Source organism: Camellia sinensis, chromosome 9, assembly GCF_055761805.1.
Source record: "Camellia sinensis isolate YWXY chromosome 9, ASM5576180v1, whole genome shotgun sequence".
Classification (NCBI taxonomy): domain Eukaryota; kingdom Viridiplantae; phylum Streptophyta; class Magnoliopsida; order Ericales; family Theaceae; genus Camellia; species Camellia sinensis.
In genome coordinates, this window is record NC_138969.1 from 129,746,924 (window position 1) to 129,764,585 (window position 17,662).

Here is a 17,662-nt window from a genome sequence, read left to right on the forward strand (position 1 = left end):
TTATTTAATTATTTATTTGATTTGTATATTCTGATTGCCCAGCGACACCGATGATCGGTAGGTTGCGGAGAAGGCAATGCTACATCTCTTCTCTGCCATCTTCTTCTATGATTTCTATATATATATTTTTTTCGCTCTAAGAGTAAGTTAGCAAAAACTCTAGCAAATCAAGGTATTTATTAAGGGCCTGGTGATATCAGAGACGTTGGGCGGTCTATCATCTGCTCTCCATCTACTCACTTTTTATATTTTCAAACCCCACAACCTACTAATTTATTTTTAGAAAGGCCATTTCTGTATAAATTTAAAAATTAGATTTAATTTTTAAATTTAAAAATGTGATAATTAATTATGATATTTAAGGTAATATTTTTTTCATATCTTCTAAATCATCAATCAATGATATTACTTATACATCACTAAATTTAAAAAATAAATTTACAAAATGAACTCATATATCATTTTTTATTTAAAAAATGATGAATTGAAAATTATATTAGTATATGTTAATATAAATTAACATTTCCCTTGCACCTAATTGATTTGCTATAGATTATATATTTCCCACGACCAACTAATATATTAACATTTCTCTTGTACTTAGATAATTTACTATAAATTATATATTTTTTAATACCAGACATCTTATCTTTTTAATTTATTTTTATTTTCCACAACCTATTAATATAGTGGCTTGATTTTTTGGTTATTTTAACATGGGGTCATTTGAATTGATTTTTTTGTATTTTTTTATTTTTGTGAGAGAAAAAGTGAATGGGAAATGTTAATTTATAGCAAAAAGAAATCAAAGCCTCTATTTGCTATAAATGATTTTCCCATTTTTCATTTTGAGACAATCGGTGGAAGCAAAATCAAGGCCAACTATGTCATCGTCAGGCGCTACAGTTGTTGAAATTGTGAGAGCTAGACACAACGCTGGATAGAGAAAGAAGAATAAGAAGATGAAGAAAGAGAAAAGAGAGGCACCTGATACCTCAGCAATGAAACAAGAAAGAAAAGAAAATACAGAAAAAAAAAGGAAAAAAAAAGAAAAAGAGAAAAAGAAAAAGTAAAAGTAAAAGAAAAAAGATATGTTCGGTGTTTATTCTTGGAGCAAAATGTGTCTCACTTCCAATCTTTGTAATCTTGATCAAATACAATTATACAAAGAGGGATAACTGTTGATATTCTATTTTGCCCCAAGCCAAAGGAATTTACATAAATGAAAGTCACCGTTGCATCCGGAATGCCCAAAATTCTTTGGACACAAATTTATGGTCTTTTTCATCAAGCAAATCTCAACTACTAATCTGAGTTGTTATGTGTGTCCATCACACATGATTATTGTTCATCAACAACTTGTCACTACAGCTAAATGGATTTTTATTCCATGTGTTTGAAGATTCCTCCCATTCATGTCCAACCAATGGAGAATTGTCACATGGCGTCCATCAAATCAACATCATATTTCAACCACCCAGATCAAGGAATTCATGTGCCTCCACTACACTGAATAAATTCTACAAAGTTTTATAATATATATATATATATATAATAAAAAAATAATGAAAACGATGAGATAATTTCCACCTGACATCATTATCATTATTACGTTTTTATTTTCAACAATGTTAGAGGGTCACAATTTTTGTGATCACAATGGCTCAAAACTGTCAAAACGACGTCGTTTTGGCATGTTTTGCACTCAAAACGACGTCGTTTTGACAGTTTTGAGCCATTGTGACCACAAAATTATGACTCTCAAACATTTTCCTTTTATTTTTTTTTTTGTACCCATCATCATCATCATCATTTCATTTTTAATTTTTTTTATACCCATCATCATCATCACCACCATAACTTCTCTCTAAATAGATTGATGCCAAATGAGGCAGAGCTCAGGAGAGAAGGGGAGATGAAGGGAGAAAAATTGAGAAAGTGAAGAAAGAGTAAGAAGAGAGGAGAGTGAAGGAAATTTAAAAAAAAAAAATTCAGAGTGAAAAAAAAAATGCCTTAGATATTTTGATTTTTTTTCAGTTCAAAAAAAAAAAAGATGTTTTGATTTTTTTTACCTATTGGTGGATATTTACATAAACAAATTGAACAATATTTATATTATCCATTTATTTTCTTTATTCCATTCAAGTTAATATACTTTATTTCATTTTTTTTATGTTTACGTTATTACTATATTATTTATACATATGTGTATATATTTTGGATGAAATTGATCCCTATATACATACATATATATAAATAAAAAATAAATAAATGATATTTACCATAACATATGTGTATATATATTTTGATAGAATTGACCCTATATCTATATATACATGTATGTGTAGAATAAATATTATTTATCATAATATGTATATATATGTTTTGGTGAAATTGACCCTTACATATATATACGCATACATATGTAAAAATAATATCTGAATAAATATATATTTGATGGAATTAACCCCAATATATATATATGTATATATACTCATGTACATATATATATACATGAGTGAGTGTATATGTATATATATATGTGTGTATTTATTTATTTACATGTAAACACTTTACTACTAATTCTACTAATCATTTGTGGTATTAAATGCTAAATTTTACTTTAACCGTTATAAATATTTTTCAAAGGTAAATCTATCAGCAAAGAAATCAATATATTTGGAAACACAGTACCATAAAGGTGATGTAGGATGCCTAACACCTATCTTACCCGTAACAATAAACCCCCAAGCTCATCACTAATTTTTCTAAGATCAAAATAGAAGTCACTATCAAATTCAATTGGTGTATAACCAAAAAAAAATGATTATAAGCAAAAAAATGAATAATAGTTTGTAGAGAATAGAGTGAGAAATGATTTTTTTTTTAAAAAATCATAAGTAACAAAAAAATATTATAAAAAAAAAAAGCATGAGCATTAATTGGTGTATACCCGATGGTAGCATTGCTCCCTTCAATTCAACCTTTCCTATGCAAAAGAAGAAAAAATAAAAAAATAAATAAATAATGAGCTGTCACATCGAGGCCTTAAAATGAAAAACCACTAGAAGGAAGTGTTTGCTCCCTTCAATTCATTGGAGATTTTTGCTATGCAAAAAATAAAAAAAATAAATAATAAAAAAACAAATTGAGTTGTCATATCCAGGCCTTAAGATTAAATAAGAGTGAAAAAAAGTCTTCGTTGACAATTGTTTCCTCTCTATATTTATTTAAGGTTGAAAGTGGTGAGATGGGAGTAAGGAAAGGTTAGCAAATTCAATTGGTGTATCAGTTTTCTTGGCAAAATGAGCTTCAACGATGATGAGCCGATTGTTGCAAGCCAAGATGTCTCAGGTTTATGTTTTCTTCATTTGTCCATTTACACTCTATGAATTTACAAAGAAAAGCCACACAATTGTATTGATATGTCTCACTCAAAGCTTACAAGAAACACAGTATTCATCCTGTGTCAAATCTCTTGAAGTCTGAGAGATAGATCTTCCCTCTATCAGCTTATATAAATCATAGCTATTAATTGAGCTATTTACAGAAGCTCTTACTAGTGTGAAAGCATGGCTGGAGCTATCTGTAAATCATGGCTGGAGTCTTCTTCTTCTTCTTCATGTCTAACTCTTTGACCCTTTGACCATGGAAGCTCCATTGAAGCAGCCATGCTTCTGCACAATGTATCATGTGTAGCAAGTTCATTTCCAACACTTTCTGCACCTTATCGGTTGTATATACTCCTATAGCATACTAGAATGTTTTGATGATTGTTAATTTGAGTTTTGAGATAATGGCATATTTCAGCGGAAAAATCTGCGGCAATCCTAACAGGAAAAACAAAGGTGACAATCATCAAGAAAACGACGGCACCACTGGAAGAAAGCGAATTCAAGGTGATGCTGAAGCTCACTGCGGCAGGATCCGGTAGCGACAGATCCGGAGTGGATCTTGTGACGGTCTTAGATGTCAGCGGTAGCATGGAGGGAGAGAAGTTAGAAAAAATGAAAATTGCCTTGCTATTCATGATCAAGAAACTTAGCCCGATTGATCGTTTGTCGGTTGTCACATTCAGCGGGGTCTCTCACAGGTTGTGCCCATTGCGGCAGATAACCGAAAATTCTCAAGGGGAGATTGAAAATCTGGTGAATGCTTTAGTTGCTGACGGTGGCACAAACATCTCTGCTGGTCTTCAAACAGGCTTAAAAGTGCTAAATGACCGCAGACTTACTAGCTGGCGTGCAGTTGGCATTATGCTTATGTCCGATGGCCAGCAAAACGTAGATGGTGATGCTGCCCAAGTTTCGGTCGGCAATGTGCCCGTATACACATTTGGTTTTGGCGCAGACCACGATCCGAGGGTACATTGTATTGAAAAAAATAATTTCATTCATATTGATTTTACAGGGTACAAGAGGATGTTCATATTATCTGTTTAGCAATCTATTTTATGGAGGAATTAACAGCTAGTTGTACACTAATCTAGGCTAGCTAGAGTCTTGGGTGATCCATACTTGGAGGATATTGATATTATCTGTTTAGTAAATTTGGTTATTGTATTTGAATTTTCTTTAGTAAATTAGGGGATCCCTACACATTCACTCCACATAATCTGCTATATTCACTTCAAACTTTTATTTTTTATTTTTTTTTTCTTTCCTTCCTTATAACACTGTGATGTGGGAGACCCAGTATACAAAACTTGTGAATTTTGGAGTGATGGTTAGCATTTTTCTAAGAAAAAATTGCAAAAGTTGTAGTATATAGTATAACTAATGTAGGATAAGATTTTAAGAATTTTAATATTTTTTAATTTTAATATTTTTGATATATTATTTTACTAGAATTCTTGTAATTTAATATAAATATTTTAAAATTATTTTTCTTACAAATATTAGGTCTAATATAAGACAAGATTTTTAAAAAAATTTAAATCTTAACCTACGTTAATAACTTTAGTAATTCCCGTACGTGTACTCTTTGATATAGGTACTCAATGCCATCGCAAACCACAGCATGGGAGGAACGTTCTCACATGTTTCAAACCAGAACAACTTGGGTATTGCATTTTCCCAGTGTTTGGCTGGGCTTCTCACCGTGGTTGTTCAGGATCTGAAGCTCACTGTCACAAAAGTTGAATCCACAATCGTTAAGGTGTCTGCCGGAAACTATCCACAATCCAAGGACGATGCTGCCGGCTCTGTGACTGTTTCATTTGGCGATCTTTACAACAAAGAGGAACGCAAGGTCATAGTGGACCTTCTTCTCCCTGTTGCTAGTAGTCCGGCGAGCTCGAATATCCTCAACATCACTTACACATACAGGTCAGGTGGTACCAATATTATCAAATCCCTGCATTTACTAGCTAGTAGAATAAATTATGTTTCGTTTGTTCGATCGGCTATTTAATTTGACTCGATGATCGATCTGACAAATATAATGGATATGTGCATGCATATAACGCGCGTGCAGCTCTGGTGGGAAATTGTTTGATGCCAGTCCGATAATCGTTACCGTAAGACGCACCGGAGGAGGCAGCGAGGAAGGAGAACCAGAGAGGAAGGAGGTGATGATGGAGGAGAACCGTCTCCGGACTGCACAGATGATAAAAGAATCAAGAATCATGGCTGACGACAAGAAGCTGGACGGTGCTCTTGAGAAGCTCGTTGAAGCACAAAGCTTGCAGGAGAACATGGTTAATGATGAGTCTAACCCGTTGATTGGGATGCTGAAATCTGAGCTGCAACAGATGTCGAGGTTGATGAAACCACAGAAAATCTACGAAAACCAAGGGCGTCCTTTTGCACTCTCTTCTGAGACTTCCCATAATCGCCAGCGTTTCGCTGCAAGAGGTGATGATCCGAAAGAGCTGCGCTTATTTGCCACTCCGCGTATGGACGCATACCTTGAGCAAGCCAAGTCATTTGACGAGGATCCCTGCAAGCCACTGCCCTCTGTGGACGAGGATGAGAAGCAAGAACGCGCGGCCGAGCCCCTTCCTCCCATGGTTCGAGGTCTTTGCTACTATATTCAGAAGGTCATTCGGTCTTTTTTCAAAGGTTTTTTGAAATGTTGCCGAAAAATATGCGTTTCGGATTCATCTCCACAAGACGAATAGAAAAAATAAAATATTTTTGACATAATTTTTATAAATAAAAAAAAATCACTGAAAGAAAAAAAAATTCAAAAACAAGGGGTGGTTTTCTTTTCTTTTCTTTTTTTTTTGGCCAAAAGCAGCCACTGTCTCTCAAATCCATTACAACAAACTCAATAAAGCCTGCCGCCCGTAATTCAATGCTTGCATGCGTGCTTTAATCCCTTCGCCATCGATCTTTAATTTACAATGTAACCCATTGCATTGGGTTTTGCCTTTACAGTTCAATAAATATAACGAGTGTGATTTGCCCGTTGTTAAGTTTTTTTTTTTTTTTTTTTTTTTTTTTTAATTAGCCATGTCACAGATAGATTACATTTTTGTTAAATTTCCAGTGTATGATTTGCCTATCGCACTTCAATAAATTACTAGCGGGTGATTTGCCTCGTTAAATAAGTATCTTGATGTGTCCGGATGGTCTTTAGTCCAGATTTGAGATAGTTCAGTCCAGTTCATTCTATTGGGTCCACTTTTGGATTCTTTTTTTAAAAAATAAAATCATTCACATTTTAGAGTTTATTGAGCACATTACTCCTGTAAAAAATCACATCGATTGGATAACGGATATTATGTATTCGCATTACTTTTGTCTGGAAAGAAATGGACAGTCTAAAAATTAACGATTCATAAAAAAGTGATCCGAATATATAATATCCGTAATCCAATCGACATAATTTTTTACAGGTCTAATAAATTCAACAAACTCTAAAATGTGAACGGTTCAAATTATCAAAAAAAATTCAAAAATAAACCCAATAGACCGAATTGGACCCTCCAGTCCACCATCTAGACTGGAGGCAAGCCCCAACGTTTTTTGATTTAGTTATTTTGATGAATCCTCCGAATATTGGATGAGGGTCACCGCAGTGATGCCCGCATTGCTGTGTACGCCGTGCTATTAAAACGGCACTATTTTCCTATTTTTGTAGTAATTGTTTTTGGCACTGCTTTTCTATTTTTGTAATTTTTTTTATTTTTTTTTTAAGGTTACGTTAATTCCTGCAGGGTGGAGGGGATACCAACTAGGTATTAGGTGGTATGCTAAACACAAGGGATTGACGTAGACTTTGTAACCCATTTTACTTTTTACTGAATGATTCATACTGGGAGAAGAATGAATAGCTAAATTACAACATTTTGATTATTTTTTAAGCAAATAATTCAAATAATTTTCAAATAGACTTAATTAGTAAAAAATAATAATAAAGTAATAACACTCATTATTTTTATATAATTTTATATTTTTTGAAAGTGAATAATTTTTAAAATTTTAAAAATATATTTTTTAGGTGTTTATTTTTGTCAAACTAAATTGTATTTTTTTAAAAAAAATTAATTTTGAAATTAAAATCAAACAAACCATACATGTTATGACTACTTCAAAACTCACGTAAATGGATCAAAGTGAAATTAAAAGGGGGGAAATGCAACAAATCAATTTATCAAATCAAAAGCCAAAAAAAAAAAAATGTAACTTCAAAAAAAAAATGTAGTTGTATAAAAATAAAAATAAAACAACTTAAGGTCCAAATATATTCAATTAACATCCAACATCTGTATAAAAAACCAAAAACAAAAAAACAAAAAACAAAATAAAACAAAACAAAATTCTGAGGCATCCAAACTTTAAAAATCTCCTTCCAAATATCCCAAAACCTGTCTCAACCATTCTGAATCATCCAAACAAAATTCTAAAAACCTTTAATCTCAATTCTCAAAGCAAAAACTAAGAAGTGGATCTCCATATCAATTTTGTCGAGACGGCTAGGAATAAATAGAAAAATCAAAAGAACTCTCATTTCGAAAGAAGGATTCAGTCTCTATTAGATTGTCGCCCGCTAGATTAAGTGATATTCCTTGAAGGGAAAAAAAAATGCATTAGAATAAATTTTTTGGACTAAATTACATTACAAAAGTATATATATATTACTTTTTTCATTTGAACTCAAACTTATATATATATATATATATATATATTACTTGAGAAATTTGTGGACTATGTGATACTTGGAAAGACAAAGGTTGTGATTGTGGATATCTTTGTGAATATGAATTAGTATCACGTATGACAAGATTATACCCATAATTTATCAATTGTGGCCAATAGGGACTCTCAACATCCTACTCCATAAAACACCGTGAAAAGTAAATACACTAGTACAGTATAGTCTAAAAAATAAACAAATAACATAAAACAAGTGCTAACATGCGGTTGGCTTAAAGATGAATTTTGAACATTTATGATATTGTTTGATTGACCAACAATCTAAATAAGTTGTAACAATTTATAAAAATACATAAATAAATAATAAAATCAAACAATAGCTAACATATGATTGTCTTGAAGAAGAATTTTGAACATTTATAGTATTGCTTAATTGACCAATAGTCTAAAGAGATCGTAGAATTTATCAATATATTACACAATTTATAATAAAAAGATAACAATAAATAAATAACTTAGAACAATAGCTACCTTATGATTGGCTTGAAAATGAATTTTGAACATTTATAGTGGGTGTTTGGGAAGTGAATTTTTATGTAGGTTTTTTTAGTTGTAGGATATTATTGGATAAAAAAATTTTGGTGTTTGGGAAGATAGTTGGGTTTTTTTTGTGGTTGGATGTGATGTTTGTGAGAGAAAAAGTAAAATGATTATAGAGTTGGATGTGATATTTTGTTTGGATGTGTTTTTTTTTTTTTTTTTTTTTTGCAAAAAGTTTGTCTTTTAGTGAAAAAAATAAAAAAAAAAAATCCCAAACTGAAGTTCCCAAACACCACCATAGTGTTTCTAAATTGACCAGTAATTTAAAAAAATTATGAAAATTATCAATACTTCACACAATTTATAAAAATAAAGCATGTAAGTAATACATTACTCAAGCCCAGCCCTAACCCAAGGCAAACAATGCAGCCGCGTTGGGCCCCAAAATTTGTCAAAATTTAAGGGCCCCAAAATATTATTAGTTCATATAATAATAATAATAGTCAAAATGGAGGCCCGACCTAAAATTCTTCAAGTCCAGAAACAGTTCAGACAAAAGGCCCTAAAAAAATTGGGGTTCTAAATTAGAATATGAAAAATATTGGGAAAATGTTGTAAATAATGAGATTCTATCACTTTAGCACTTCCTCTCGTCTCTCCCTTTCTGCAAAGTGTTCAAATCTCTCGAAGAAATTATGAGAAACCAGAAGCTAACGGCATAGAAGAAACAAGTTCAGACAAATTAGAAACAAATTCAGACAAGTTTATCGGTGACGATTTGACGAAGCAATCGGCAAGGCATCAATCATCGAATACTAATAGTCCTCTCTCTCTCACTCTCTTTCTTTTTGCCCTAAATCTTATTTATGTGCCCTAATTATTTTTGTAAATTCACCATTTAAAAAAAAACATTATTTGAGGACTTGTGTCTTATTAATTTATCTGTTTTCTTTAATTATTGATTTCATTATTTATTTATTCGAGGACTTGCTTAATTTGGTTGTGCCCTAAATCTAATTTGCCCTACTTCTTGAATCTAATTTTTGTGAGATAATTTTGTTAATTTTTATTTAATTTAAACTTTGTCATGCTTTTGTTTGGGTTGGATCAAATATTCTCTTCAATTGTTAGTGTAGACACCCCATTTTTGACCAACCTTATCGATTCAGCGCTCGATAATAGTGTATGTTGTGTTCGTTTCGAGCTTCGGAGTTTTGGCTGAGAGCCTTGTCTCCGGGTCTCCGAACTCTTTGTGCTTCGGCTCGGTTTGCGGACCAAGCCTTGTTTCCCTTCCCGGAGGGAGGGAGAGGTCTTGTAGACCATCTCTCTGTGGTCGTAGACTACTTTTCGTGGTCGTAGGCTACTTTTCCCGTTTGGAGACTAGTTTCTGATTTTTGGAACCTTCGGTCGTGCGCCTTGTCTAGGGACCGCTTAACGTTCTCCGTTTGGCTTGGTTTTTGAACCACACCTTGCTTACTCTCCCTAAAGGGACACTGTAGTCCAGGAGACCACTTTTGTGGTCGTGTGCCACTTTTGGTGCTTGACAGCTACTTTTCGAGGCTCTCGACTGCGCGCTTTGCCTCCCGAACTCTCGTCTTGCATCCGTTTTGGTTTGTTTTTAGTACAAATCTTGTATTCCTTGTTTGGAAGGTGGTACGAGGGTGGGAGACCAGTTTTTCCCCTTGGAGACCACTTTTCTTCTCGCCAGCCAGTTTTCTGGTCGGAAAACTGGTTTTCTTGGTCTTTGGGCCAGCTTTTCTGGTCTCCCACCACAGCATTAGCTTGCTTTCAATGTGGAGACCACCATTTTCCCCTGCCGACCACTTTCTTTCCCGGGAGACCACTTATGGTGGTCGGCCGACCACTGCAAATGGCTAGCCGACCACTTAAAGTAGTTAGCAGCTTTTTCCCTGTTTTGGCAGACTGTGTGGATGCCAACTGTGCCAGCTGGAGGGCACAGACTGTATCCTCCATACATGTGTATGGAGGGATTGCATCCAAGTTTTAGCTTCTCTAAGAAGCTTTAACTTTTGTTTTTCTATAAGAGAAAGCCTCCCTCTCTATTCCAGAGGTTCTGAAATTTCCCTAACGCTTAAGTATATATCTCCCTCTATATCTCTATATTTGGTGCCTAAAGAGTGTGTTGTTCTCCACTTTTGCACCACAACTCTTAACCATACACCCCCATCATTAAACTGGGGTTCTTGGAGGGCGTTTTGGAGGCTAAAAAGTTGGTTCTTGGTTGAGAAATTTGCTAGTATTACAGTGCTTCAAAGGTAACCTCTTTTCTCCCTTTTAAGCTTTGTTTTGATTACTCTCTTAGCCATATTTGCATGCTTCTCTTGGCTTAAAATTGAACTACAAAAAGCTCTATTTTTCAGTCCTTAGCATATTTGTTTAAGGCCCTTTTGGTGTTGAGGGCCTTCTAGCCTCTTGCATGCCTTGTTTAGTCTTGTTTTGCGCCATGCCTTAAGGCCTTTGGGTTGGTCTTTGCTTGGCCTTTTAGCCACTGAAATCTACTGGATTTTCAGTGGTAGGCATGTGGTTTTGAGGCCTCAAATCAGAGGGGGGTGATCCCCTCACTTATTGTTTTGTTTGCTTGCATTTTTGGCCTATCAAAGGAGCATGCATCTTCATACTTTCAAAGCTTGGTTCAGGAACTTTTTCATGACTTTTAGGGCCTTCCTTAGCTCTGTCTATGGCTAGTTTGGCCACCTTGTGTTTGCTTCTTGTATGTGTAGTGTATTTCCATTTGTGGTTCATCAAAGTAGCATGTCTTTCTAGCATGTATTGGCTCCATTTCAGTAGATTTTTGGCCATCATTTGACATGTCATGACTCTATTTTTGGCTGGTTTGGTAGCCTCTTGCATGCTCCATATGCTTGTAGTATAAATCTTGTTTACTAGCTTTGTATGCATGATGTTTTGGCTCATTATTCTAGCATATTTTGGCTATGCTCCAGCATGATTTTGTTCATATTTTGGATTGTTCTAGCTCTTTTTTGAGGCTTCTTGGTCGAATGATGCTTGTCATGCATGCTTGTAGTGTAATAGCCTTGACTAGCTTTGAATTTCGAGGCCTCTTGCATACTTAACCTGAGGTATTTGCATGTTTTGGCATAATCGAGAATGATATTTCAGAGCATGTAGGGCTGTTATACTTTCATATTTTCCACTCCTTAAGTGCTCTTGAGGGTTGTGCCTTTCTGTCCTTTTTGTGAGCCATCACATGAGCCTCATTTTTGCGCCTTTCAAGCCATCATCTCAACCCATCTTTGCTACTGTTTTGGCCTGCATAGGGTCTGTTTGGGGTTGGTTTGGCCATTTGAGCATTGTCTTGCATGCCTCTAGTGTACTACACTTCACTAGCTTCGACGCTTGAGCTTTTCAACATGCATTACATGGGTTGTTCGCATGATTCTAAGTCATTTTGCATGCCATTTCAATGCTGGAGCATATGCCATTGTACTCCATGTTTCATCCTTTCAATGCCTTTGGAGAGTTGTATTTTGTGCCTTGAGCTTGGGCCAATATGCATGCATGTTTGTATAGCATTTTGAGTTTCTATCTTAGCATGTATGGCCACTGATTTGGGCATGACTGAGGTCAGTCCATTTCAGTTTAAGTTTATCAAGCATTGTGTATGCCATGTGGTTCATTGCGTTGTGTATGCCACGTCTATTTGCATTGTGTATGCTAGTTGTTGTTCACATTGATTGCATGCCTGTGTTGCCTTGCATTGAGTATGTATGCATGTGGATTGAGCATGCCATTAGCCTTGTTAGGTTGTTCATGTTGCATTGCATGTTTTCATGCTTGTCCCTTGCATCTTGTTCACATGCTTGTTTCATTGCATTGTATGTTCGCATGCTTGAGCCGCATTGTGTATGCCATGACATGTTATTTGTTGCATTGTGTCTGGAATAGAGGTTAGTCCAAACACGGGAAATGAGGGGCATTTCATACTCGAAGTGATGAAACGTGCCTCAATTCTCGGTCGTCGACACTCTTGACTATACATGATGGAGTTTTAGGCTTTATGTGTTCGTGTGTGCATTCATTTTATATTGAGTTATGCAAGTTGGTCTCCTCTGCCATCATGCATCGAGATGCATGATTGGTGGCCCGAGGGTCGAGAACCATACTCCCTTGAGCTTATGTAATGATAGGGAGGGTGGTTGTGCATACATGTGTTGTAAATACTTTGTTATGCCCCTTTCTTGCCCTCTGTTGTAGCAAACCAAAAACCAGCAGCAAAAACTGGTCGGCCGACCAGATAAAGTGGCTGGCCGACCACTTTTTCTGGTTTTCAGCATAAAAAGTGGTCAGCAAGTGGTCTCCAATGCCAACAGCCGGTCCGAAGCATCCCCACAGGTTCCCATGGTGGAGTTTCAGCTTTTTGAAGCTTTGTGCATTGTTCTAGGACCAGTTGCAAACATAGGCAAATCGGGGCATCGCGATGGATTTCCGAGCGAGGCAATTCGAGCATGCATGCATCCTCGTCACGAGGCCATTTCAGTACTTTTGTTAGCGTAGAATGTGTATTCGTTTCAATTTGGTTGTGTAATATTTAATTAGCTAGAATAGTTAGCTAATCAGTCAGTTTTGTATTATTTATTTCGACCTTCAGTCGAGAGGGCACAACTGTTGTAAATAAGTGTGCGTGTGTGTGATGCATGTCTTCCAACCCCCATTTCTTTCTCCCTTTTATTTACCAGCTTACGATGGTTAATTTTAGGGCATGTTTCAATTAGCATCCTTATGCTCGCATGTTTGCATCCATTCATCTGTGTTGCATGCACCAGGCTCGGCGCATCATACTAACTGCATTGTATTTCAATTCCTGTTTGAATACATGTATCAAATTGCATTTCACATGACATTTTAGAATAGCCGAGCCTATCTTAGTTGCATTTTGTATATGTTGCATTAGGCATTCTTGACATAGCTAGGATCATGCATTGATTTCTAACATGGCTTTTGTTTTGGCTCGGAGTACTCGGTAAGTGTTTATGCTTTAGCATCCTTGCATGCGTGTGAGTGACTGCCATGATAGCATGCTTGCCATGAGGCTAACTGCTTATGTCGCCGATTGAGGGTTGGCAAAAGTAATAACACTACAACAAATAACACTTTTGCCGACCAAAAAATTGATCGCTAAAAGCCCATTTTAAGTCGGCAAAAGTTATCCGCGACCAAGTTTTTGGGTCGCTACTTTGGTCGCCAATTGAGGGTCGGCAAAAGTAATTCGCGACCAAAATTTTGGTTGGTCGGGAAAAGTTAGATTTGCCGACTAAATTTTTGGTTGCTAAATATGTCATTACTATGACTAATCCATTTTGTTGCTAAAACACTTTGGTCACGAAAAGTGATATTTTTCCGACCAAATATCTTAGTCGCCAATTGTCACATTCCACGACCAAAAAGTTTGGTCGCCAATTATCACATTCAACGACCAAAAAGTTTGGTCACCAATTGTGACATTCCACAACCAAAAAATTTTGGTCACCAATTGCACTTTTGCTGACTAAAATTTTGGTTGGCAAAAATCCATTTTTAGTCAGCAAAAGTTATTCGCGACCAATTTTTTTGGTCGCCACTTTAGTCGCCAATTGAGGGTCGGCAAAAGTAATTAGCGACCAAAACTTTTATTAGTCGGGAAAAATTTGGATTTGCCGACTGAATTTTTGGTCGCTAAATATATCATTACTGCGACTAATCGATTTAGTCGCTAAAAATGACATATTCCCAACCAAGCATGTTAGTCGCTAATTGTCACATTTCGCGACCAAACATATTAGTCGCCAATTGTGACATTCTACGACCAAACATGTTAGTCGCCAAAAGTCACAATCCACAACCAATAGATTAGTCGCCAAAAGTCACATTCCACGACCAAACATATTAGTCGCCAAAAGTAATGTTCGCGTGACTAAAAGTTTAGCCGGCAATAGACCTATTCGTGACCAAACTCTTTGGTTGTCAAAAGTTTACGGACTAATTATTTAGTCGCCAAATGCATCATTTTGCCTACCAACATTTTGGTCGGCAAAACCACAATTTGATCGCCAACATCCAACAAAATAAACCTGCAATTGAAGACAAATATTCCATCCAATCCATTCAATATAATCTGTAATTAAAAAGAATTATTCATACCAACAAAGTATCTGAATCATGAACATTCAACGAAATACATAAATCATCTAATCCTAAACCTGTTTAATAAAAGTTAACTATTATTATAAGTTTACATCCACAAGTAATTCCAAAGTACATATTCCTACAATTTAAATTTTTATCCATGTGCATCTATCAAAAAATATAACTAGTTTACCCAAATATTTTCCATATACACCCATCCAAAAATATAACTACTAGTCTATCAAAATATTTTCCATACACATCTATCCAAAAATGTATAATACTTCCAAAAATGCTTGTAGCGCCAATTAGTCCTATACTATTTAGCTTCATGCACGAGTTCATCCATCTGTACCAAAGAAAAAGAAAAAGAATGTCAAGAATTGAATAAGGTATATAATTTAAGTAAAACTTGTAAAGCTGAACTTACCTGATTAATGAACAAAGTAATTCTGTACAACATGATATCGATGTTACTTTCATGAGCAATTTGCACTTGCTCGCCAAGGATCCTAAACAAATCAATAGCAGCAAGTGTATATAGCCTCCCATCATCTGTTTTCTTTGGTGGTTGTACCTTTTCAGCTTCAAGGATATTCAAGTACCATTTCTAAAAAATAGTGATAGCAAATGGCACAGGAAAGACATGTGATTTGAGCAATGTTATATACCAAGTAACAAACCAATAAAGCTATCAAAAAAATTATGATTACCCTTGTTATAGCTTGCATTCTTTCAACATATGCATTCATAAGGGGATTCATTGCACCACTCTTGGAACAATCTTGAGCTAAGGACTCATCAACACCAAGGCTTACCAGATTATCTTGGTATTCAACCACCCAACCAGTCACCTAATTGAAATAGATAAGAAGAACCAATGTAATGAAATTACAACTAGTCAAGGCCACATATCACCACTGATTTATAAGAAAAGCAACACTATAATTCTCATAACAATTGCTGCATATATCCAATCTAACAGATAAAAATTAAAATATATATATATATATATAGAAAAATTGAAGTACTACTCCCCCAAATTTTGGATTTCATGAACTATAGATTCTTGGCCACTCACTATAATAATTTAGGTTCAAAAAGTAAAAAAGTATAATAAGAACATAACCAAAATGTCGTGTGTTCATTTGCAAAGTCACACCTTCTCAGGTAGGGATGTCTAAGAGCTTCCTTTGCTTTGAGCTGCTCTGCTCGGTCATATCACAGAAGCCCTTGCAAGAGATCAATCAGATCACTAGCAGAGTGATTCACATGCCGCATTATTAGGTTCTGCAATTATTTAAAAAAAAAAAACAAACAGAGAGAGAGAGAGAGAGAGGAGACCAAATTAATACATAAAGAAGAGAAGGGAAAATATTATAAGAACAAGATGACGGTCTTTGAAGATATGTTTACATGATCATAAAATAAGCATTATTTATCAATATTGGAAATGCAAAAGACATGGAAAACACCGAACAAGTGGGAAACATACAAGTAGATTGGTGAAACAAGGTAGGAGAACCAACAATATTGGGAATTGATGATTTTTTGAATTGAGTACATCTATACTTCATAAATCAAAACAGAAACATTTTTTTTGGTTTCATTATATATACCATATAGCATTGCTGATTCAAAATTCAAGTCCTTCCAATCTCAACAAACCTTTACCATGGAGATCATTTTTATCTTGGTTCCTTTGTGTTCCATGTGGGATAAATTAGCGAGATCTTTTAATATAAACAAATTAATAAGAAGACCAAACCAAAGAAAAGGACAAAATTAAAAGGCATAATGAGTATTTGAAATCATATTAAGAATTAAAGATAGCTTTCCACCTAATATTAGATCAGATATAATTATGAGAAAAACTTTTGATCTTGGTTTCTTTGTGTCGTGTGGATTAAGTTAGCAAGAACTTTTGCTATAAACAAAATAATAAAAAGAGAAAAAAGAAACATAAAATGGGCACCTAATTGGTAATTGAAGTCGTATTAAAATTAAGGATAGCTTTCCACCTAATACTTGATCAAATATAATAGTGAGGAATTTCTATAAAATAAAACTAATCACACAAGCGGAAAAGCAAAAATTTCTTTTCTTCTTGGTCATACCTTTATTTGTGGTAACAAGGAGATTTCTTACAAAAATTCTAACAGCAGCAGCTTGTTATCTGTGGTAACAAGGAGACTTCCTACAAAAGTTCTGACACTGATTTCTAAAATAAAAAAGAAAAAGCTATAAGCAAAGTCCCATAGGCTGCACCAAACAGGATTTCCTAATGAAATATTTTTTCACCTGACTAAGGAAATATTTTTTTATTAAATATCTTTCAGCTTGCAAAAATCCAAAGCTAATGAAATATTTTTGGGTCTATTTTGGTTCTTGTTCATGCCCCTCCTCATTTTTTTGGATGGGGGTTATGAACAGGATTATGTGGTTCGTAGCTCGGGTGGTTTGGCTAATTTAGTTGTTGTTTTTGTTCTGTGGGTTTTTATTTTGTATAGCTCTTGTTAGGGCCTGGGGTATGCCCCTTGTATATCTGTATAGTTTGCTTGTTTTATTTTATGACTTATTCACCCAAAAAAAGAAAATAGAATTGGACCTAAACCAAACCAATATAGTTTGTAGTCGATAAAAATAAAATAAAAATTAAAAAACAAATATAGTTTGTGTTTTCAAATCAGTTTGTAATACTTTGAAGAGCTAGTTATCTCTAACTATAAAAAGGGTTGTCCTAAGAAGAATCCAATCATAACAACCTTTAAAAACACACAATGTTGTGGTGCAAACTTGGGGCTCTATCGTGCAAGGGTTGGAGTTAATAATTGTCGTGACCTGTAATAATTTTCTTTCATGTGGTATGCATTGTG

At 34.8% G+C, this 17,662-nt stretch overlaps 1 protein-coding gene across 1 annotated transcript; it reads left to right on the plus strand.

The window, feature by feature from the left end:
• Positions 1-3,076: 3,076 nt before the first annotated feature.
• On the plus strand, positions 3,077-6,404 carry LOC114268237 (uncharacterized). The gene is made up of 4 exons (XM_082887660.1): positions 3,077-3,354; positions 3,811-4,364; positions 4,993-5,327; positions 5,476-6,404. Exons 1-4 carry the CDS (start codon positions 3,306-3,308, stop codon positions 6,119-6,121), a joined length of 1,584 nt encoding a protein of 527 aa, XP_082743786.1. The 5' UTR covers positions 3,077-3,305; the 3' UTR covers positions 6,122-6,404.
• The last annotated feature ends 11,258 nt before the right edge of the window (positions 6,405-17,662 follow it).